This window comes from Eulemur rufifrons, chromosome 5 (genome assembly GCF_041146395.1).
Source record: "Eulemur rufifrons isolate Redbay chromosome 5, OSU_ERuf_1, whole genome shotgun sequence".
Lineage (NCBI taxonomy): Eukaryota > Metazoa > Chordata > Mammalia > Primates > Lemuridae > Eulemur > Eulemur rufifrons.
Window position 1 is genome coordinate 31,812,501 of NC_090987.1, and position 25,363 is coordinate 31,837,863.

Genomic DNA, 25,363 nt, shown 5'->3' on the forward strand with positions numbered 1-25,363 from the left:
CTTTTCAGGATAAAGCATGTGAAATGTGTAAATCTTTGGGGATTTTTTGTTGACTGCTTCAAATGGAATTTGTTCTGGGGGGATGTCTGTCTATGTGGGTTTGTTTAGTTTTCTTTTTCCTCCTTGGTTTATAGTTATACAATTTCTTCCATAATTACTATGCATCATATTTTTTAGCTTAAAAGCTAGAAAGCTTGCTATAGATTTTAAAGGTTCAATATTAATATCCATTGTGGAAATTTCTAGTCTTTCAAAAAACTTAATTATTTCAAAGGCACTTTAATCCAAATACAAAATTTCAAAGATTTTTTTCAAGAATATGTAGATTTTACATACTATATTACTAATATGTAATCCTTGTGTTTATGAGTATCAGTTTATATTCCCATGAATGTACATATATTTTTATTTAAAATATTCATGATGAAAATTGTATCATGCTCCATTCATGATATTTTTTAATTGTTTCCATCATGGCTCTATATATTTATAGCATGTATTTAGAAACTGGGTTTTGTATCCCCTGTGCAAAATCCTAAGTTACTAAGGTACTATACACTACAACTAATATCACGGTCTATGCTAAATATAGCCATTACCATAAAAATATTTAATTGCCATTTGAAATATGCTGCTTTAATTTCTCAGGATGGAAGAGACTTGGGTGTTGCTGCAAAAACAGAGCACAGATGACACATGCACTCCTTTTCCCTGAAACTTAATGCTAGAATAGACCATAGGTTTTAGAGTTAAATAGTTGTATTAAAATGTTACATAAAATTCTTCTCTTCCTATGTTAGGAATTACACACAAAACCAAAAGGATCATACTTGGCTTACTAGCATTCAGGTTGTAACTATGCAGAGCATGGCACTCTAAAGAAAATGGAGACAAAGCAGGAAGTCAGGGAAGCCTTCTCAATAAATTATTGCAATTTATTCCAACAACCTTTTTTCGGTGATTTCTATCAGTAGTTCAGGGTAAGAACCCTTGAAAATTACAAAAAGAAAAAGGCAAATCTGCTCCTTTTGTCCTCCCCAGAAAACAAACTAAAGTAGCTTATCTCTCTTCATAGACTTTGGGTAAAATTAGAAAAACCAATGACCTTATTCTAAAAAGAATAAAACTTAGGTCACTGTATGATGCCAGGATCTGAATTAATAAAACAGGACTAAGAAAGAAGAAGAATAGCTAAGAAAAAAACTGGCACCCTTTACTGAAGTAACACAATAAAGTATATGAATAGACAACTGAATAATAATTACAAAAAAAAATTAAGTCAGAGACTTAGCCCATTTACTGCCTTGACCAAAGCTTTTCAAGAAGTATTCCTAACCAGTTAAAAAAAAAAAAAATCTTGTTGCATTACTTAGAATTTTCCATTCCCAGTCTTCTGTGCTTATGTCTTTTGAAAACATAGTGAGCTTCCCTGGAGACAAATGCTGGCTATAAACTGAAGACTAGGAGGGATTTGTTATCTCCCTGAGGCAAGGTTGGTTTGGCCCCTTCTGCTCTGTCAAGATACTGCGTGGTGAGGACCAGGTCATCCTCCAAAGCCAAATTATCACTTGACAGGCAATGCTTCGGGAATCTTTGAAAGAAGTTGCTCTATTCTGAACTGGTCTCAGAGTTTGGAATGTCCAAACTTTCCATTTGGAAAGTGCAAAAGTCATTTTAAGAATAAAAATTTCCAGGACATCAAGGTCTTCTGAAAGCTCTGGGATTTGTAAGTGATATGGGAATGGTCTGAATTTTTGCACAGGAAAGGAGAGTATAGAAAAGAGCAAGAAGAAGAAATGAACAGGAAATTCACAACAGAAATGTCTGCTGGGGAACACTCAGCAAACACACGCAAGAGGCAGTAATATATGATTTACATAATGGTCAGTGAAGTTGCTAAGAAGTTGCTTCTAAAACTGTCCAGTATTGTGGATGTTTGACGTGTGTATTATAGAAGACACTGAAAATAAAAATGCTCAGCACAAGTGTTACAGTGATATGAACACTTTTTACATTTGCCTTTAAAAATCAAATTAAGTTTTAATTTGACCATATTTGATTCAATTAGGACACACACATCATTAGGTTAGAAAGGCCACTTTAGGGACCTGTCAAACAGCAACAAGTTCTCTTTTTTCCCCTTAAATTTTGGGATTTATGCTGACATAAAAATCTCTTTATATTCTACAAGTTTGTCTTTATATGTCTTAGGAAAAATATGTAATATGCTAAATTTATTTGTTTTCTTAGAGTTGCATGTAAGCAAATGGGTACCATAATATGTGGCAAAGATAGCTGGAACAGATGTGAAATTAGGTTGTAGAAAGACCAGAAAATCATTCTGGAATATATGCTTTTGATGATATATACTTTTGAGGGCAGATTGGAGCCAGTGGGCATTGGTGAACAGGAATGAGAAACAGGAGCAGTGCTTTGTGAAGATTTATTCTACAAATGTGGAGTAGGATGAACAGATGGTATGGGCAATAGTTGGGAGAGGTGATTAGGACTGAGAACCTAAACTAGCATAGAAACACTGATGATTAAAAGTAGGGAATCTTACATGGTGACAGAATTGAAAAAAAAAATGTAGGGAATCGATGGGAAAGAAATCACAGACATACAATTTATAGAATTTCATTTATTAATTTATTCAACCAAGATTTATTTGGCTTCTGCCAAATAACAGGTGAATTACAGAGTGAAATGCTGATGTTCAAGTTTTCATAAAAACACTGTCTGGTGGATATTGACCAATAGGGAGAAAATTGTATTAATATTATCTTGTGATAAGCAATGTGATAAATGCAGAAGAGAGACTTTGCCAATAACTGAGTAGCATTAAAGAAAGAACCCTCAAGCTTGGAAATGCATGGGTGACATTATTAGACACAAGGAAAGTCAGTAGAAAGAGGGGGTGTTTGAAGAGAGTGGTAGTTATAATGTGAGGCAGCAATGAATTTGATTTTAGACATCTTAAGTTTGATCTTTAAGTCTTAAAAAACAAATACTGTATTTGATTATAATAGCTAACTTATTCACAATATAAGTTATTTATAAATGTATGTTTCAGGTCACATTATTGCATAAAATTTGAAAGCATCTTTAGTACTTGTTGGACTATTCTATATTTTGTTTCCTACTTTCATATTTGTATATAGCAATTAGAGTATGTGAAAACTTTTCATGTGTTTTCCATTTGAAGTATATAACTTTTTAGTATGACAAAAAAAAATCTGTCTTTTATTATTGTAGTTAAACTGTTCTAAAATTTAATAATTTTTAACTTGGGAACTTTTATGTTTTGGCTCTTGGCATTAATATAACAATAATTCAATAGAAAAAAAGTATATATTCAGCTGAATTTTGGGGAAAAGCACTTTTGTAGGAATTACTCAGAGACAAAGCATTTTATTTATCTTTTTAATCTGGGTAATTGGTATAATTTTCTATCATTGTGGTCCTGAAATGATAATAATTACAACAATCACAATAACAACCTCAACAATGAACAGTTGTTTGGTACTTATAGTTTTTAATTGTTGGGGAAATAAAACAGTCCTAACAACAGAATACCCCTCTGTACCTTTATGGAAGACAGAGAGAGAGAAGCCAATTTATTATAGACTAAGTATGAGAGATGACACAAAAGTGACTACCAAGTCTGGACAGAATTTCACACACACACAGTAAAGTAGAAGGAACAGTTACAACTTGATAGATAGACACAACTGTTACTGTCTTCCATTAAGGTCATTAGAGAGAACTCTGAGCTAGTTCTGAAGGCACACATTTAAAGTTTTAAGGGTCAGAGGCCCCCAAGCTTGGATTGGAAAATCAAAAGTTTGGGCCTTTTATTCAGACCCATATTGTTTTGAGAAGACACCCTAAAGAGCGTATGGGGGGAGGCAACTTCCTCCCCCTTCAAAGAAAATTTATCCTTTCACCCTTACATGGTGCACCTTTTAATTTACATTATCTCATTGAATTATCACAACAACACTGTACCATACATATCATGCCCTACTTTTATGAGTGAGGAAACTGATGCTTAGAAAGATCAAGAAAGATTTTTAAAGTCATATAACTAATAAGTAGAGGATGTTTCCAGCTCTTTCTGCACCTCACACTGTCATTTCTTAAATGAGGCGTTGTAGAGTCATTTTTACATGCTAATATGGAGAGGCAGTGATAAAGAAACAATTGTTTTTACTGTCCTTGCTTGGGTATCTATGGATACATATGCCCTCTGCTATAAATAAGCAGATCATTGGGCATAGTCTGGTATCTCATGGAAACTCATCTACTCTAGGAAGATGAAAATGATAAAGCTGATTTTAGCTTTAATAAAATGAATGCTGTTCTAGGATTCATCTATTTGCTCATCTATCCATCCATTTTAATTTATTTGTTTTTCATTCAATGAACATTTAATAACCCTCTACTATTGGCCTGCCTTTGCCAAAGCACAGTGCAAATATATGAAGAAAATCAGAGGCTGTGTCTCCCCTCAAAGACAGTACTACTTTCTTTGATATGGGTAAGGTATTGGACTAGATGCTCTGCAGCTTTAACTCGTTTAATTGTAACGAGTGTCCTGTAATGTAAGTACTGGATCTGTCCCTGTTCTCCCTGTGAGGAAACTAAGGCTCTGTGAGATTATGTCCAGAACATACTGCTTGTAAGTGACAAGGCTGGGTTCTGAATCTGTGTTTCTCTGACTGCACAGCTCATGCTTTTAACCACGATGTTTTTCTACCTATTTCCCAAGTGTGAAAAGTGTCATGATGAAGGTTAGCACTGAGGGAAAGGAGAGTGTGGGGGCAAAGTAGGGGTGGTCAACTGGGAAGGCTTTAGCACATGAAGTTTTTCTTATTCGTAATATGGAGATAACTATTTCATGGAATTGTTTTGGGAATTATAGGAGATAACTAATATAAAGAGGCTTGCACTGCAGTAGGTGCTTAAGAATGGTAGCCACCACTTACCGTCACGCATTTGGCAAGTTTAGTTACGATTACTGCTTATAAATTTTTTCTTTTCTTTTTCTTTTCTTTCTTCTTTTTTTGGTATTTCAGAAGCACTTAGTCTATGAATATACAGGCTACCTCTCCTTTACTGAAAAGTTTGAAAGATGATTAAAGATCAATAGACAACCTTTCAAACATTTGATCTTCCGTATGAATCCATTAGGATTCACAATTACGATAGGAAATAGTAGACATATTCCTCTAAACTTTAGAAAATGCCGCCATGCTTTCTGGCCCAATTTTTCTCTTTGCCTGCAGAGAGAAAGGGCTTTGGGGGGAGGGATGTCTTCAGAGTTCTTAATTTATGAAAGTGAGCTACTATCACTCACTAGGGAACTTGCCTCTTTCTGTATGCAGCCTTCATTCATAGATTTGATTGATTGGGTTGCAGAGAAGGGTAGGAAAATTAGAGCCAGAGAAAGGGAAGGGAAAAGTTTATAATCAGGTCTTAAAATGAATCAATGGGGTTAACATCGGAGCTCAAAAATCAGAATTTACTAATATATTTTCAAAACACTGTGACCTGTAGAAAAAGCTTTTCATTTTTCACTCCTGAATGCATGCCACTGTATATTTTTTATTGCTGCCTGATATTATGCTTTTAAATCACATGCATAACTTCATGCAACAGAAAATTGCTTAAAGACTATTATTTTATCCATGATGGAATCACTTATATCTCATACCTTTTAATAAAAACTAACTATAGTATGTTAAAATGTAGCCCTGTATAATAAATATTAAGAACAGCAATCAACATTGCAATGTGGCTAATGCAATGATTCATGGAACAAGCCCAAGGTAGATTTTAAAAGGAGAATAAGAAATTAACTTTGATTGACACTGTCTATAACTTTCAACCTTGTCTAATAATGGTCACACCAATTAGTAAAAATTAAAAAATAAAAAGGAATTTAAAAAAAATCCACTTATAATGCTTTCCTAATGCTTTGAAAGAAGTTTAGAAATTTAGAAAATCCCAGAAACCATGGATTTATTAGAGAATGTTGCACACATGTATCTGTTCTCTAGAAATTGCTTTAAGCATATAGAAAATTTAAGGATGGTAACCAAGTTTTCTTTTTTATTTTTTAACTTTAGCTAATAAGGTCCCTAGGGATGACTGTTCCCATATCAGGAAGGAGGCATGTGCTTCTCTTAACACCTGCCACATAGAGGATATTAAGGATTTTCTTTGCCTTTAGTTCTTTCCTATGGTTGCCATTCTTCATAGTAGGGAATGGAGGCAAAAGAGGCCTAACAATGTGATTCTTTTCCTCATTTTTTTGTTACAAATCCCCGCAGCATTGTTCTCAAGTTCTTCATTCTTCTCTTAAGATTTTTTTTTTTTTTTAGGTTAGAATTTTAACCTGTTACTTAAGTATTGCTTCTTCTTGACCCCAAGACTTGGTTTGCTTAGTGGCTCATCCTCTTTTAAATTTATATCATAGTTTTTAACTTGTCAAGAGAAATAACAGGGACTAACATGATATTATTAGCAACTCTCTTATTTTAAGTATTTAAGTTTAGAGAAATTAGCAATTAGAAGCAAAATATGTGCTATTGGACCTGTGATAGACAACTAGATTTATACTCTGGAAAATATTTTTGTTATGCTGTTCTATCCTAGAATATTTTTGGTTATCTGATAAAATTATCTGGAGTGTTCCTTCCCAACTTAACATGTTCTCTACACCTATCTCTAACCTTTTAGAGATTAAATAGATCTCTGAGTAACTACAATAAAAAAAGACAAAAATTCAGTAGGGTAGTTAAAACATAAAATATACTTCTGATCAAATTTATATGAACGATTTTAGCATGGGATGGTCCTGAATTCTTGACTGCATCGCTGTCACCAGAGCATATCTCATATGGTTATTTTTGTTGTTTATCTTCCATGATGCTTAAATTAGAAACAGAAGGAGATTCCATTAAATTATACAATAGACTCATTTTTTTATTGCCCTGCAGCATAGGGAAGTGAGAAGCATGCAGACTGTGCCTGAACACATCATTTCTGTTGGTATCTCAGCCCCACACCTCCACTGTAGTTCCTCCACCTCTGTACCAATGGGCCAAGGACCTGCTCTGCACATTGTTTTATTTGAAAGTTGAATTGATTAATAAAAGATATTCATAAAATATTACACATTCATTTAAAAATATATATCCATGATTAAAGCATTTATCCTCATTAGAGTATGTAATAAAATATTACGTATTCATATAATGTATACATCATGAAAAAAATTCCCCAAAGTACCAAAATGTATAAAGAAAAAGGAAGAGTCTCCTATTCTCCGCTCCAATCCACTGTACTTCTAACAGATAATTTCTGTTAACCGTTCCAGTACATTTCTAGATAAAATAGATAGATCAATAGTTATCCTTTAAAAAAATGATCACCAAAATTATGAATACAGATGCTCTTTGACTTAAAATGGGTTCATGTACTGATAAACCCACAGTAAATTGAAAAGATCATAAGTCAAAATGGATTTAATACACTTAATCTACCCATCATCATAGCTTAGCCTAGCCTACCTTAAACGTGCTCAAAACACATTAGCCTACAGATGGGCAAAATCATCTAATGCAAAGCCTATTTTATAATAAAGTGTTGAATCTCTCATGTAACTTGTTAAATACTGTACTGAAAGTGAAGGACAGAATGGTTGTATGGGTACTCAAAGTACAGTTTCTACACAATGTATATTGCTCTTGCACCGTGATAAAGTCAAAAAATTAAGTTGAGCCATCATAAGTTGGGGATCGTAAATGAGTTTTTCATTTGTATCATGATTTTGAATCAGTTATTGGAAAGAACATTTTGCCAATGTTTTGCTGACGTTGTTGTTTTTAAACTAGATGTTACTACAAAAGACCTAACTAACAATTTATAGACTAAGGAAAAGTGGAAAGAGATTGACCACACACTTATCTTTCTGGAATGATTGATTAACTATGAAAAGGGTTCTGCTGAAATGACAAGTAAATACACATCTTAACTTCATAGAACCAGAAGTGGAGGCTAAGCCAAATTAAAGACTTGCTCTTAAAATATTGGTCTGCAAATATCTGCAGAGCTGGAATGTGTAAATTAGAGATTCACTAGAATCTGCTAGCCGAAAGTGAAAGCGGACGTGCTTTCAACGTGCTAATTAATGCTGCATGTGGAATTTAATTGCAGAAAAAAAGAGTCACCCAGCCCTATGAGAAAAAGCAGTGGCCTGAGTGTCAAGAGAATTGGGTCCTATTCTGTTCTGCTATTCAGTATGGGACTCTCAGTAAATAATCCTGTTCTTTGCCCTCAATATAGCCATTTAAAATTAGGGATCATATTTGCTACCCTGTTATCTTCCCAGAATTGTGTGGCAATAACATAAGGAAGATAATTATCCACAATGGATCAAATTCCAGAAAAAAAAAAAAAAAAAAACATGATGTGACTATAATATATTATTGAGCTTTTAATGTTTGATATCTATATTTATACATTTTACAAATTTTTAATCAAAGTCTAGCAGATCAGGATATTCAAGAAGTTACCGGACTGGTGTTTGTCCTCAAAACTTGGTTACTTGCAAGGCAAAGTAAGTACAGGACTTGGAACCAAGCAATTATATGTCTGTTGTCTGTAGGATCTAATAATAAAAAAATGAGCTTAGATTTTGCATGTTTTTCTTTATACTTCATTTCATGTTTTGAGGGTTTTATTTTCCTCTAAACAAATTAGTTGTCCATCCATGACAGCTTGGAAATACAAAGATACAAAGACAGAATTCTTCATCACTGATAGTTTGAGAAGCACTGCAGTAGGGGACTCGCACTGTGCTAAACATTAATACAACAGAGAGCAAAAACAGGCCTAGACTCTGCCCACTCAGAGCTTGAGGTTCTGGGGGAGACCCAGGTATTAATCAAATAACCAGTTCCAAGTGATTTTGTCATTCAAACTGAAATGAAACTTCCCTCCACCACTTTTCTTCCCTCTTTGCCCTCTCCCTCACCCCCCACCCACTCCGTTGTTCCTTTGCCCCTAGCCCCTCCTCCCTCTGCTCACCCACTCATCTCTCCCCATACTTTTCTCTCATCATGACTTGTTCTCCCTACTGTTACCCTTAATCTTTCACTTTTTCACCTGCTCTGATTTTTATATCTGAGAAACTTTATCATATTAAGCAAAAAAAGAAAAATAATTATCTTAATATCGATTATAATCAACAAGGACAGAGCTATTCCAACATTCCAATTTTTGAAGAATATTACATTCTTTTTCTGATTACCAAAGTGTATGTGCCTATATTCCTATTCTCTGTTAGGGATAGGGATGTGCCTGTATCCTTATTCCTTTCTTCCTTCCTCCTTTCCTTCCTTCTTTTTTTTCATACTTGGTATTGAGCAATTTATTAATATTTAGAATTTATTGGACCCTTACTATGTAGCAAATATTAAGCCATTAACCCCACTATATCGCTGACTCCTGTTCCCTCTCCCTACCCTCAAAAGGAAAAATAAACAAGAATAATAAGAGAATTGGGATTCAAGATTCTGTGAATATTTAACCTGGCCATGCTTTGTCTTAGGATGTATTATTCTTGAATGTATCCTTTAAAAAAGAGAAAATATTAAGATAAAACAAGTAGAAATTGAAATTTATTACTTTTTAAAATTATCATTAAGAATATCATAGATATAATTGGCATGTTTCCTTTTCCTAGAAATCCCAAAAATGTGGACAAAATAGAATTTTATTTAGCTTGTTACTTTGATTTTCCTTTAAGGTAGGACTCATTATAAAAATGAAGATACAGTATATTTTCTGAGGCATGGAATCATTCAATCACAGTACCTTTTCCACTACTTAATAACAGCTGTGATAGCAGAAGTGATTTGTATGTGAAAAAATGTGATACTTTTTCCTGATTTAATTTGTCAATTTATTTTGGGTTGTTTTGTCACTATGTTTACTATTACAAATTGGTTAATCTTAGCTTGGTATGGTCCAGAAAATAATGCTCAATCCATATCTACAAAGCATGTAAGCACTTTGTTAAAAAAAAAAAAAAAAAAAAAAAAAAAAAAAGAGGGATAGAGCCTAGTGTCCTATAAACAGAAAGAATTCTGATGGCCTCAGAGATGGTCACACATGGCATGGTTTCTTACATGGCTGGTGCCTGCAGTATCACCAGAGAATTGGGAGACATGAGCTCATAGCCTGTAAAGACGTGTGGTGGAGAGGAAAGGAACACAGGCTATGGAATCAGCTGCTCCTGAGTGTTAACCAGGCCTTGGTACCTCTGGAACCTTGAGGAAGTCATTGAATCAGGGGTCCCATAATATGCCCCTGTGACATTAGATAACCTGAACTTGCTTTGAGGATTAGACATATGAATTAAGTACCTAGCACATACTTATAAAGTATTTTTAATGGCACATAGTAGACACTAATTAAACAGTAAAATTTGGGGGGATGTTAGTTACTTCAAATAATGAGGGGCAAAAGAGAGGTGTCAGTTTTTATGAGAATAATGTGTGATAAGAAGGGAGAAAGTGATTCAAGGGATCCAGGAATAGGATGCACAAGACAGCCAGGCCATGAATGAACCTGAATCTCACTGAGTTCTATACAGGGTTAACATGTTATTTATTGTCCAAGCTGGGATATATTTGAGAGCCAAAGTGGGCACAATTAATAATTATGCTGAGAGAATAACTGTACACCAGGTCTGTGTGAGGTGGGTCCTCACATAGGGCCCCATAGTGTGTGCACATGGATCCCTATAATTTCTCCATCCCAATGGTCCCTTACGAATTAATTTAATTCAGCTGCGACTACTAACCTTGTTAGTATTTTGGACTTTTCAAATTTTCTCATACACATGAATCTGCTGAGAAGCTTTTTAAGATGTAGATTCTGATTCAGTAGGTCTAGGGTAAGGCCTATGAGTCTGTATTTTTAACAAGTTCGCAGGTGATTTTGATGTGGTCATTGCCCCACATATTGAGGAGAAAAGTGTTAGTTAAAATTCCAATCCTTTGATCTAATTCACCTTTCTGGTTTGGCTGCGTTGGTTATGAGTTTGACTTACAGTTTGATGGTCCTTCAGTCAGATGCCTGGAAAGGTCACGTGGCTACCAATGTAGTAGGTTGTTGGCAGGTTAATTTGTACTAAGAGGAAGTGTAGAGAGTAGATACCTACACACAAATAATATATTCAGTATAATTTGTTGTCCTGTTTAGCTTTGTGCCGTGGATAAACACTGAGGAAAGATCTTGGAAAGAAGCCATCAGCAGTGAATACTCTGAACTGGGCCATTCAAAGCTTAGTAAATGTTTCCTCTTTGGCTTAAGTCAAGGAACAAGGGTTTTCAAAACAGAACCCACCACACATTATCCAAAGAAATATTTCATAGATGGCCTTGCTTATGTGACATTGGAGTAGCTGCACAAAACTTGGAGTGGGAGTGGGGGGTATGTTGAGCAGCTCTTTACTAATTAATAATAATCACATTAAAAGAGCTCTTCATTTGGTATTATTCAGAGTTTAAATTGATACGGTCAGTATAGTAACTTAGATTATTTTTCCTTAATGGTCAACCGTGACAGATTTTTAAATTTTGATTTGAGGAGAATTCAGTGTTTTATTATGATACAAACAGGATAAATGAAAATGAGCATAAATACCACTACTACAAAATGAATATCTGTTATCTGGGAATCCTTTCAATTCTAGTTGTGTGTGTGTGTGTGTGTTTCTCCTCATATTTAGTCTGACATTACTTTTTGACTATCCCATTATTATGACAGATATAATATCAGCAAAAACAAAATGTTTTCTCTTCTTCCATTGATTTTTTTAAAAAAAATTGTATTTCCATTTTGTGACTTGCTACATATACTGCTTTATGCAAAGGAATATTAAAGCAAGGTCTATACTCTCCATGAACATTTGGGAAAATATGACTTACATGTGTTAAAAATTAGTGTATAATATAACATAAAGAGTTATCCACTATAAAAATCATGAGTTTAGAAAATAGGATCAAGGTGGTTTGGAGTCATCAATTTAAATCTTTAGGTACTTACTGACTGTCTATGACGCACAAAGCATTGTGCTTCCTTCGGGGCATACAGCAATGAGAAACAAGACTAACCTCTGTCCTCTGCCCATTTATAATTTAGTGGATTTCATTATCAGAGGAGGAGGTGTTGTCTTTGGGGGGTAATTCTCCTACTTCAGAACCCTCTATACTAACACCCAACAATTATCACTTTATTTTTGACCCCTCCTAGGATATTTCTCCCTAAACCAATGAACCCTGACTCCAATAGCTTTCACCAAATATCTGTTCTCCAAACCACTTGAGAGCTCCCTACTTTAGAGCTTGTTCCAAGCCACCTTCATCATCATTTTCCTCCTTTTCTCCCTCCTGCTTCTCCCCTCCCTCTCCTCCTATTTCTATTCTATTTCCACACTCAAACCATGTCTAAAGTCTGCCTTTCTTGAGAGACAATATAGCATAGTGGAAAGAGTACACAATGTGACATGTGGCATTAAGTGCCAGGTTGGTCATTCATTAACTGTGCTACTTTTAGTAAATCACAGGATCATTTTGAGACTCAAACTGGGTCAAATAATACCTATCTATTTTACTTCACAGGGTTCCTAAGAAGTATAAATTTTATCAGTTGTGAAAATGACTTTTTTTTTTTTTTTTTTTTTTTTAGAAAGAGGGTCTCACTATGTTGCCCAGGTGGGCCTCAAACTCCTGGGCTCAAACAATCCTCCTGCTTCAGCCTTTCCATTAGCTAGGATTACAGGTGCATGTCAACACACCTAGCTAAAAATCACTTTTTAAGTAGAAAAGTAACAAATATGTTGTTATTCCTCTTCAACAATAGGATTCTAATTTTCTGTATCCTCCTAATATAAATTTTAACATGGGTTTTCTTTTATCTCATATATTTGCAGATTATTTTCTTGTAATTATTTTCTCCTGTTGATTCAAATCTTTCGCAAGTTTCATAAGATGACTTCATTTCCTATCATTCATCCTTGAATGTTAAATATAATTGTCTTTGGTTATATATATCATGTAATTGGTCAACCTGTACTCTTATCATCATGGTGATTTTGAATTTGGTTTCTCATTTATGAAAACATCATGGCTGTTCAGTTTATGCTCATTGAAGAAAATGTAGCCAAAGGCCTTTGTCACAGTGAGTTGAAGGTAGTAGCTGGTTATTTATAGTGATTCCTCATTTTATGAAGTCATGCAAAATTAGTAACCTCAGATGATGACTTTCAATTTAGTAGTGTCTCTAAGAGCCTCCTACACCTAAAGTTAACTCTTTCTCCACATAATATAATAGCTGTCTTTTTCAGGCTTTTCTCCTCACAGTACCCAAACGTGTGCACTGCAGGAGGATTTAGAACAAAAATGTGATCTGAAATTAGGAAACCAGTTTCTAATCCCATGTTTGTCACCAATTTGTCATCAAAACCCTATTGATTACCCATTCTTTAAGAAGCTGATAAGTTCAGTAATATCACTATTACTGACAATAACGGATTTCAACTCCAGACAAACAGTAAAGGGAATTTGGTGAAATTGTCTTGGATATCAAATATTGAATCAACATTATGAAAATAAATCACAAAATATTGTTTATATTAATGTCAAAATTGTTAGGAAACACAAATCTTGACCTTGAGGTCAAGGTAAAGCAAATTGTATCATTTGGGAGCCAATCTGGAAAATGGAACTCATTCCATGTCATCCATCAGAACTAATACAAGGCACTATTTACAGTAGTGTTGGATGCGCTATTAATAAGAAGCCAAACAGGGGATAGTGAAGCATCCTAGGAATCGATAACAGAAGGAGGCCTCTTCCATAGCTAGAGGTGAAAGGGCAGGGGAAGATTTGGTATTACTAGAGCCCAAGAGCCAGAGCTCCGTGGGAACCAGATTCACAGAAGATGCTTCCTGGCAGGAGCTGGGACATAGAGTAATGCACCCCATGCTGAAGACAGAGGGACCACCTGAACCTGAGAGGGTGTGTGTGTGGAGTGGGGGGTGAGGGCATCCTCTCTGTCATATAGTCCATCTCTGCCAGAGTCTCTCATTGTACAAACCCAGTTATAAGGTGACAGTCCAGGGAACCTAGGAAATAAAGTTTTCAAAAGAAGGAAGAGGAATGGATCTGAGCAGACCAGTCAATGACCAGTGTGGGAGATAAGGGAGCATGTGTTGGGGAGCGTTTTGGAGGGCTTATTTTAGAATTTACTTGTTCTACAAATGCAAGAAGGGCTTGGTGGCTCAGGTTTCTGGCTATCTCAGAATATTGGCTTCCTCATTGAGTAGTTCTGGGTACCCACTACAGTAGAGAGAACAACTTTTGAAGGATGGGGGTAGGAAGGCTTAGGAGAAAACCTGAGTGAGTACCCATTCGAATCATTCACTTCTAAGTTACTCTAAAAACCCGGGAACTTAATAGGTCTTATACGGTCATGTGATCACAGGGTTTTTCCCTCTACACACACTCCCAAAACATGATACATGTCACCTGCTTGTTAAGGACTGAAAATACCAAGAGGAAAAAGCCTCTCATTCCACAAATAGAGATAAAAGGTTTAAATTACAAGTGCCTAGTCAAAGTAACATTTTTGTGTGGGAGAATTTCAGACAAAGGATAATCAATCAATCAATCTGTCCATCCATTCCTCAGTAAATTGACTTACAGAGCTAGTGTGCCCACAAATAGCTAGAGGATTAGCTATGAAGAAGGGAAAGAGGACGCCAGGAACCCAGAGTACAAACTCTGAGGATTTTGACAGTTCTCCCCAGGGTGATACTCTTTCCCTAGTATGTAAGCAAAACCAACAGTGACTTCAGCACATAGGAACACACGGGAGGTACACAGCTCTGCTTTTTAAGGAGTGCAAAGACTCTTGATTTCGCAAACATACACTTGACCCCTTTAAGATCATCTTTCCCAGGAGTTTGTTAATCAAGGTAATCAAGGTGATCCTTTTCCCTGAGATAAAGTCTTAAGCTCTTCAGTTACACATTTGCATTTAACTCGTTGGGCAAAATCATATCCTTTCATGAGTCTTTTTTAAAAAAAATGGGGCCACTCTGGTAGCAAGTATGTTTGTGCATTGGTTTTGATGAAGGGAGAGAATATTTGGCTTTGGCTTGTTTTTCTGAAATTTTCCAAGAGATTTATAAAATGAGACTAAAATATCCTCAGATTCAGTCTTACTGAACCCAAATTTGAAGGCTGTTAGTCATATTTCATTCTCTTGATATTCACAGTTAAAATATAATTGTATATTCGACCAGGCAGTTGTTGGATATTATCTATATTAACTTCTCCCATGTGGCCCCTAAGCTCTTGTATGAGAAATGCTTCTAGATTTCCTGGCCCCAATCAAGATAAATTAAACCAAGATTTCTATTCTTTGTGGGGTTGGAGATTTTTAGTGCCCCAATGGATCCGTATTTTTAACAATCTCCCCAGAGAACTCTGAAGCAATTAAAGTTTGGGAGCCAGCTATTATTTGAAATATATTTGCATAATTTTGAATGGTATTACCTGTCTTAACACACCATGAAAAATCCTTTATGTTTGTCACTGTATTCATTTTATGTTGCTATGTAAAAATTACCACAAACTTCACAGCTTAAAACAACACTTCATACCTCATTGTTCCATAGGTCAGAAGTCCAGCCAGGCAGGTTTGACTGGGTTCCATCCTCTTGGTATCCCAAGCCCAAAATCAGATGTCATCCTGGCTAGGCCCAAATTTGGAGCCTAGAATCCACTTCCAAGCTTAGTTGGAAGAGTTTAGTTCCTTGTGGTTATAAGACTGAGGTCTCTGTTTCCTTGCTGGCAGTCAGTGGGGACCTCTGTCAGCTCCCAAGACTGCCTGCATTCCTTCTTATGTGACCCCTTCCATCTTGACAAACCTCTGTGCTGTGAGTCTCTCTAACTTCCTTTTCTGCCACTAACCAGAGAAAGCTTTATGGTATGAAGAGATCATGTGATTTGCTGAGGCCCATCGAGATGATCTCCCTAAGATCGACTGTATCACATGACATAACATAGTCACAGGAGTGATGTCTCATCATATTAACAGGTTCTAAAAATTAAGAGTGTGGAATCTTGGGTAGTGGGACATTTTTAGATTTTTTCCTTTGACATTCTCTAGTGCAGTAGTCATACATACAATAAGTGGCTCAAGAATATACATAAAGACATAGAAAACACATAATCTCCTTCTCAAACAGATACTAACTAGCCATGTGATTATAAGCTACTGCAATTTTTCACGTCAACAGATAGTTATTGAATATTCACTATGTACTTTTTTTTTTTTTTTTTTTTTTTTTTGAGACAGAGTCTCACTCTGTTGCCCAGGCTAGAGTGAGTGCCGTGGCGTCAGCCTAGCTCACAGCAACCTCAAACTCCTGAGCTCGAGCGATCTTCCTGTCTCAGCCTCCCGAGTAGCTGGGACTACAGGCATGCACCACCATGCCCGGCTAATTTTTTCTATATATATTTTTAGCTGTCCATATAATTTCTTTCTATTTTTAGTAGAGATGGGGTCTCGCTCTTGCTCAGGCTGGTCTCGAACTCCTGAGCTCAAACGATCCGCCCACCTCGGCCTCCCAGAGTGCTAGGATTACAGGCGTGAGCCACCGCGCCCGGCCACTATGTGTTAATTAAAAATTGATAAAGGAATAAAAGTGAAACTTGCTTTCCAGTAGCTTACATTTCATGCTTAAATACCTCCATAGATAGAGAAACTTATTTGATCTCTTGATAATTTTATCAGAATGATTTCTCATATATTGTACAAAAAAAAACTGATTCTGTATAACTTCTAATCTTTAATTTTCTCTGCTCCTGACAAGTAATAAAAACATATGAAAACCTTCAAATATTTGATTCAATTATATTCCTCCCCATAGTCCCTGAAAATATTCTCTTTATAGGATTAGCATCCTCTAATTCTTTGACTGTATTTTATTCCATGGCCCAAATCGCTTCAACTTATAAATCATATTTTTAACTGAACATAGTCAACTCACTTAACGTTTCTATTACTTGTTTTTTTCAAATATTTCTACTAGTTTCAGTGTGGCTGGTTTTGCACTGACCCAAAATGTAGGAACCTCTCAATTAGTTTCTGAATTTCTCACTAAGGGAATTGTTCTGGGTATTTTTGTTGAGTCAGTGTGGCCGTGAGGGAGAGGAGGGTCAAAGGTTTACTCTTCCACTATCTTCCTTCCGTACAAGGAATAATCTCATTCCTTGTTCTTCAGTTTTCTGATAAGTAAAACCAATATTATGTATTTGTTAAGGTTGCTGTTTCAAGTTTATAAAACTGTATTTGGCTAAATTAAGAAAAACAATACCAAAAATGGTTATCTATTAGAAGAGAACTGGAATATCTCGCAAAATTCATGAAGGATTAGATCACCCAATAACCTGGAAAGATAAGAACTAGAAAAACAATGGGAACCACAGTGACAATAGTCTTAATACTTTCTACAGGTTAACATAAAGAGACCTAGTTTCAATGGCACTCATTTCCTCTGTCTCACAGTTTCAAATTCTTCTGAAGTAGCAAGAAATCATGCCTACTGTGGCCTACACTTGTGAATTAGGAAGGGAATATATACCTATGCCATCCCTATGGGTGCTTAGTGCATCATTTGGCTGCTGAGATACACACACATCACATCATCACATAGCACACAACTTTCTCATAAATCCAAAGATACTTCTGCTGAATACTTATTATCTATTTTACATAAACCACATACACACTCATTTATTTTCCCCAACTGGAACTCAACCTAAGTCATTTCCAGCTATTGTACCCAGAGATTATGTTAAGAAGTCCCACTTTTCTAAGGCCAGATCACCAGGTAATGTTCATTACTCTTTTAGTTCTATAACAATTGAAATTATACAATTAATGGATTAATTAGTATATTTTTGTACTACCACCACACCTTATATATAACAAGGGAGTTAAAACCTAACTTGACTGCAAATAAATAAATCCAGATAAACGTTGCACTCCCAGTTTCTGCATCTGGTTTCAAAGCCAAAGCTTATATGTGTAAGTGACTAACAGGCTCCACTACAAATTCCATATTTTCCTTTCCTTAGCTGGCAATTAAATCAGAGAATTTTCCAGGTGGGATGTCGTGTCAGAGAATGACATCTTGTTATCTCTTTCTTTAAGAATTGCCTTGGCAATATTTTCTGCAATGAGGAATGAGAAATGCATCAGGTGCTCCCTGAAGGGCCACCTGCCAGCCTATTTGTTCTTTGGCCATCTTAATCTTTCCTTGGTAGTCAGGGTCAATGACCTCAGCCAACACATAGCCCTCCTTTTTATTTATTCCCTTAGGGGCCTGCATGGTATGAAATGGTCAGTGTCTATCTCACTTCTTGCAAATGTCCTCTCTGCAGGCCCACAGAACCTACAGTTATAGAGAAGAATTATGAAAAATATCCCTTCTACAAATACCACACCCTCTCTGCAATGCCTTGTTTTCATATTGATACTGTGCCTGAGAGAAGTAGCACCACGTATCAGTAACTGACTCAGAGCATACATTACATCAAGAAAGACAGCCCCTCAAGCACAGGTACTGGCTGTCAGTGGCATTGTAGCTGTGATGAGGTAGTTAAGAGCAATAACTCCAAGGGAAATTCTCTAACTGCTTCACTTCTTTTACTATGATGAGATTTCCTTGATTAAAATTAATATTGTATGTGAAAATGTTGTAGTATATAAAATATTCTGAGGCCTATAGGTGGTGGTATCAGAGGAAGCTTTGGCAAGAAAGGTAGTATTAAGTCAAAAATAAATGTCTCTTCTAGTGAGGACAAGTAACTATCCCCTACAGAATTAAAGGGATCTAATAAAATTGATCTGCCACAATGAGGTTGGAAAGCTTCTCAGAGTTCTGTACTTTATCAAGATCTTGAGATCAGGCACTTTGTTGGCAAACTGAGTATTCAGATTAATGTGGTAAATGAAGCACCCAGAACCCAGAACGAAGCATTATTAAGATCACCTTCTACTGTTGTGGTTTTTTTGATGGACATAGACACAGTATGAATACTTTCAAGCACTTGGCCTATTATGAAAGATTTATCAATATCATCCTTCCTCCAACTTATGTTAAAAAAATTCTTCAAACTGGCTCTTTCAAGTCTCTATGCCATTTGGCTGCTGCCAAAGAAATGGTGTAAACAATAACCTTAGACTGTCTTTGTTCAAAGGAGAGTATACAAAAAGACTTACTGCACACAGTCCAGCCCATGTAGTGGATTTCCTTCTCCTTTTGACTCTATAAAGGCAACTGTACCATTGCTGAGTTTCACAGAATCATGGAAACCAGGCTGACATTTTAAATTCTCAACAAATTTTTCATTAAGAATGTCTTTTAAGACAGTAGAGATTAAAGAAGGAACTGTTGTATGGTACAATCTGCTCCTATACCAACTGGGGATTAAGCAGACCTGTTTCTACATGTTGCACTTTCACTTGATGAAGAAGGACTGCTAAGCATGTCTAAATATAACATTTAATGGATCAGGTGGTCCTCAGTTTATGAAGTCCAACTGGATAAAGAGTCAGGAACTGTCCTCAAAAGGAAAATTCATCCTTTTGAGAATGTGAAGAATGCAGGGCCTTGTGTTAAAACTTTAGTTGTACTGACAAAAATTCCTCTGTTGAAGATTACCCCAGGCTTCCTACACAATCTCAATCTACTACAGATACCTAGAGTACCATCTGATTTATTCTGTCTTCATGAAGATCAAGTGGAAAAGCCTTTTTCACTCCTATCTAAACCAGACAAAACCTACTAGGCGATGTGCCTTCTTCATGGTAGAGAGGTCAAGTTTTAAGAACTTACCCTTCACTTTGGAAGGGTATAAAGATATACTACAAAACAGTAGATTCTCCCTCTCCTTGGGAGATCTGTTAGTTATCTTCTATCGTTTATCATCATATGTCTTACCCAGGAAGACAAGACTCAACCATCTGTGTTCCCCCAAGCATGGTTTCATCATTATGTGAAAGTATGGTGCTGCCTATTAGGATATGATTTGGCAGTTAAAGTCCCCGTCAACTAAGTCGTAATACAGAACCAGAAAGGTAAGATGATCCTGGAAGATGAGCATGAAGGTGAAAGTAAATGCTTCGGGTGGTCTGGTTGGACAGGAACTCAGAAATGCATTAGGCATTGTAGTGGCTGATTTGATGAAGTGGATGAGGGAATTATGATCCAAAACAAGCCATTAAAATGGTTACCTGACAGAAGAGAAGCATGGTTTCTGGTGACTTATCACCGTGCATCAAGGGTGAGCCCAGGATGGGGGTGGGAGGGTTCTGTGAGGGGGGTAGCCACCCCAACAACGCTTGCTACAAGGGTAAACTTGAAGCTAGCCAAGGTCTTATCCAGCTCCAAGACACTTGTTTCAAGACACTTCACAGGCTTGTTCCAGTTGGGTCTACTTTCTTTCATTGCTTTTCAGTGTTTGAGAATAAACTATTTCCTGACTTATTATTGGCACAAAGAAAACATCTTGATTTGTTATTTGGCTAAATGCCAATTTAGGGCAACCTCCTTTTGGATCTTCAATTAGAACATTTCTTTGCAGAATGATTTACCCCAAATCTGTGACATTTATTCATATAACTTAGTTATCAGTTTGGGATAATTAATGATTAATTCCTTAGCCATTTCTTTGATAAATTTTCAAATCATTTTATAATAGAATGACTTTATTGTAATATTATATGATACTATTTCTTGTTTCTATTGTCCATTCAATGGGTTTTCTGGGACATCTCTCTCTAGGGGTTAACTGTCAGCTTTCTTTGAAAACACTGACCTGGCATATAATGATTGTCTTATATTCACTTTAAATCTAACATAGAGATATTATCATTGTATATACTGCTTGTTGTATGAGACATGAAAAAGCCCACAGTATTGTTTTAGTTTTAAGTTGTGGCAGTAAATAGCTTCATGAGTGAATTCCTAATGCATGAATGCCACACAGAGCTGCATTAATGCATTATATTAATATTATCTGTGACATTGCCTTGCTGTATCTATTTCTGTAATGTTAACTTTGTGTAAAACACTAGGCTGGGTTCCATAGATGAGCACAAAGAAATGTAAGATGTAAAATACTTACCTTGCGGAAATTTACAGTCCAGTTGGTAAATAAAATAGATTTTAAAAGTCACAAGATGACAAGGTGTTGTAAGGTGAATGGACTAAACCTACCATGACAGCATTGAAGTTAGGGATTTGAAAACCTGTGAGTTAGGATTATTACAGTGCCATTTAAGACGAATGAAATAAGTATGGTGGCACCTAGTTCAAGAACACTGTTTTTGGAGTCCATGGGTAGATCTGTGCCGTGACTTGGAAGGGAAAAAATATATATACACACATAATTTTTTTTCTCTTACCTCTAAATAAAATTTAACTTTTTTTCTTTTATGACTATAGAAAATAAAACACAATGGTATTCACACTGTGACTCTGTCAACAAAAGAAATCACAGGTATTTTCAAATCACATTGTAAAAATATCAAAATATGTTTATGCATATGCATACCATTTTCTATAAGCTAGTTCTGTGAAGCCCTAAAGAAGCTAATAGGTAAGCATGAAAGTAGTATATAGTCTAGTGCCTCATAAGGACATTTCATTCAATGACAGACCCCATATATGACAGTGGTCCCATAAGATTATAATACTGTATTTTTACTGTCACTTTTCTGTTTAGATGTGTTCAGGTACACAAATACTTGCCACTGTGTTAAAAAATGCCTACAGCACTCAGTACAGTAACATACTGTGCAGGTTTGTAGCCTACGAACAACAGGCTACACCGTACAGCCTAGGTATGTAGTAGGCTATACCATCTAGGTTTGTGTAAGTACACTCTATGATGTTTGTACAACAATAAAATCACCTAATGACACATTTCTCAGAACATATCCCCTTTGTTAAGTGATGTATTACTGTATTTTGAAATTTGTTTAGACAATTAAGAAGCCATTGACAGGTTATTGTATAATAACCATTTTGAAAAATGAGCCATCTTGGAATTGGGAGAAAGTTTTGTTTCGGGTCAGTTGAGAGTGACTTAGAAGTGGGAACAGAGATAAATAGACTTTTCTCAGACAAGACTCATATAATTAGTGGGTTTCTCCATGTACTTACTGTGGGAGAATAAATAATTGACGATTTTATAAGTGATCAAGAGAAAGAATACATAGTAAAATATACACAATTCTCTAAAATATATAATTCTTTTTCTTAGTATGTAGAATGTACTCAATTTCCTGTCTAATTCCAGCTTTTCCCTGTCTTTGATGCTTTTTATTATACACTCTCCTGAACAGGAATAATCTCTATCCTAACCATTATACATCTACACACATCTCACCTTCTTCAAATGCCACCTCTTATAAAAGGCTTCTCCTGATACCCTCTTCATCCCAAGATATGTACAGGCGGCTTTCCTATTTCTGAAGAACCTTGTTTATTTATTATACCTTTTATGAAACTCTCATGGAACAGACAGTATTTTCTACCTTACACTGTAATTCTTATGCTACAATCTAAGTTAAGAGCAAATTCCATATGGAGTCTCTTTGGACTCACAGTGCCAAGACAATTGTCTTACACACAGTAAGTGTTTGGTTAAATATTTTAAAGAAAATAATCTAAACAATATATTTTACCTCCTCATTGATAGGTCAATATTAGTTTTATTATTTAATTATAGTGCTGCAATTTAGTTGTATGCTTTCAAACATCCAGTTTATCTCTGTGCCTTCTCTATATTACTTCCTTAAATCAGAGCCCATTCTTTTACTGGCAAAGAATGGATTAGGAGCTACAAGAGTAAAGGATCACCCTTCTGTAGAATTAATTTAGTAGAAGACTGAAACTCTTATTATTTTCTTGTCCTCAATAAAATCAGTTTTATCATTTTAAAATCAGTGTGTGTGTGTGTACTCTCATGTACCTTTATTTACATCAGTAAACTTCTCTTTAGTATGAATATTTTGACTTCAAAATGTGTCATTATTCTTTTGCACATGGTTAAGATAATGTTACTAAATACTATATAATCCAGATTATATTTTGCAAATACAAGCAGAAGTAGGAGACATTATGTATCTTTTCGCAGGTTTTTCTAGTGTTGAGATTTTGAAAGTGTTGGACTTTTGTAGTCAGAAATTGAATTTTTTTGCATATAAGATAACAAAAGCTAAAACAGAATGAAGCTATATAATCAAGTGTTAAAAAGTGTATTATAGGCTGGGTCTGTAATCCTAGCACTCTGGGAGTCTGGGGAGGGAGGATTGCTTGAGCTCAGGAGTTCCAAACCAGCCTGGGGAAGAGTGAGATCCCATCTCTACTAAAAATAGAAAAATTAGCTGGATGTCATGGTATGCACCTGTAGTCCCAGCTACTATAAAGGCTGAGAGGCAGGAGGATCACTTGAGCCCAGGAGTTTGAGGTTGCAGTGAGCTATGATCACACACTGCACTCTAGCCTGGGTAACAGAGAGATAGAATGGAGAGGTCATCACAAGTTTTCCAAGAAGGAAAATGAGAAAAATGAAGAAGGAAATTTCTAGGTGACAAAAGCACCTTAAGGCAGAAATGAGTTAGGGAGTCAGATTCCAGGCAGGAACTGGAGAGTGCTGCAAAGGATTGATGGGACTAGATGGCTACTTCCTGTTGTAGAGGGAGCTATGGAGAAAGATGTAAGGTATGGTCTAGTATGGGATGCACTTCCTTTTCTTCTAGTAGTGACTATAGCTGAGTGAAGACACAGAGCAGAGATCAGGAGGGATAAAGGGAAGTTACGCTTAAACTCCTTATTCTGCAAATAGATTGTGAAGAAATTGTTTATTTTTTTCTACTTTTTTGGATATTAAGGTACTAATCTTTTGAGCAAGATTATTTACATTTATATTTTGGATTTAACCCTTAGTTTTACGATGAGATATGAAAGGGAATGTTTCTAAGGAGACATCAAAGGATGGACTAAAAGTGGAGAATTGTGGTGCATCTGGGGAAAACAATAAAAACTTTTCAGACCCTGTGAGCATATGACCTGGATTTTAGGACTAAACTTCCAAGTACTAACCTTAAAATAAGATGAGATATATATATATATCTCCTATTCATTTCGCCCAAGGCACTTGGCCTAAAGGCCATAATGATGAGCTACCAGGAGTAACTGAATAAGAAAGTGGGTCAGGTGCTTTGGGAAATTTTACATATATATACACACACACATACACATAAATAAATATGTATACACACACTTAATTACACACATACATCATACATACTCTCTTAATAGAGACAGTGATAATCATTAAATCTGGTGCTGATGAAACTACCTATCTACAAAATGCTGGTGGAAAGTGAGAAATAAACACAGTATTTCTAGGGTCTCTATTAAATGATGGAGGGAATGGGGAATAGGGAAGGAGAAAGAAGAAAATGAATAGTCTGCCTCTCACTGTGTGACTAGATCTTCTAGACAAGAAGGTGCCTGAGCTGAGCTAACTTAGCTTAGAGAGCACAGTAAGTCTCCACAAGACTAAATCCATCCCATCAAAACTAACCTCCGAACAAATTAAATCCCAACATCCAACTGCTCTCCTGATGTCACTAGATTCCACACTATCCTGTCATCACATTCCACATTCTCCTCTGTTGCTAGATACCCTGGGCACTCTTATTTTCTAAAGCTTCAGGTGCTGTTTTTCCTTGAGACTCAAATACAGAGTCTTTGGTCCAAAGGCTATGGTGCCCAGGCTGCAACCTTGAGAGAATTATCACCCTGGGCCAGAGAACCTGAGGCTGTACCCACAGATCTAAATACTACACCTTCTGTGTAGCGGCCACTCAGGATGGACCAAACTATGTTGGGTAAGGAAGCAGATTACCCCTTTAAAGAGATGAACTGAGGTGAATTGGTTACGATAAACAGGAGTCTGAGGTCTGTGACTTTAAATTCTAAAAAAGTATCTTTAAGGAAGAGAGAGAGAATAAAAACTGTTAACGTGGTTACATAAAACTCAACCATATAAAATTGTTAATTTATCCTCAGTTTAATGTTTGCTCACTGCTCTATATTGGATTTTTAAAATAGAGACATCAAAAACTTTGTTTTAAATTTGGATTTATAAAACAGTATCATGAGACATTATTTTTTTACCATTTACATCATAAA

At 35.9% G+C, this 25,363-nt stretch overlaps 1 protein-coding gene across 19 annotated transcripts in view; it reads left to right on the forward strand.

Annotated features, from left to right (window-relative positions):
- NOL4 (nucleolar protein 4) overlaps positions 1-25,363 on the forward strand; it is a 322,420-nt gene that overhangs the window by 139,184 nt on the left and 157,873 nt on the right. For 2 of the 19 annotated variants that reach the window (XM_069468131.1, XM_069468128.1), the window contains exon 6: positions 24,851-25,059. The exons of the other annotated variants lie outside the window; for them this stretch is intronic. In XM_069468131.1, coding sequence (XP_069324232.1) covers positions 25,041-25,059 — 19 coding nt within the window. In that variant the 5' untranslated portion in view covers positions 24,851-25,040. The remainder of the gene's footprint in view (positions 1-24,850; positions 25,060-25,363) is intronic. 19 annotated transcript variants of the gene reach the window in all.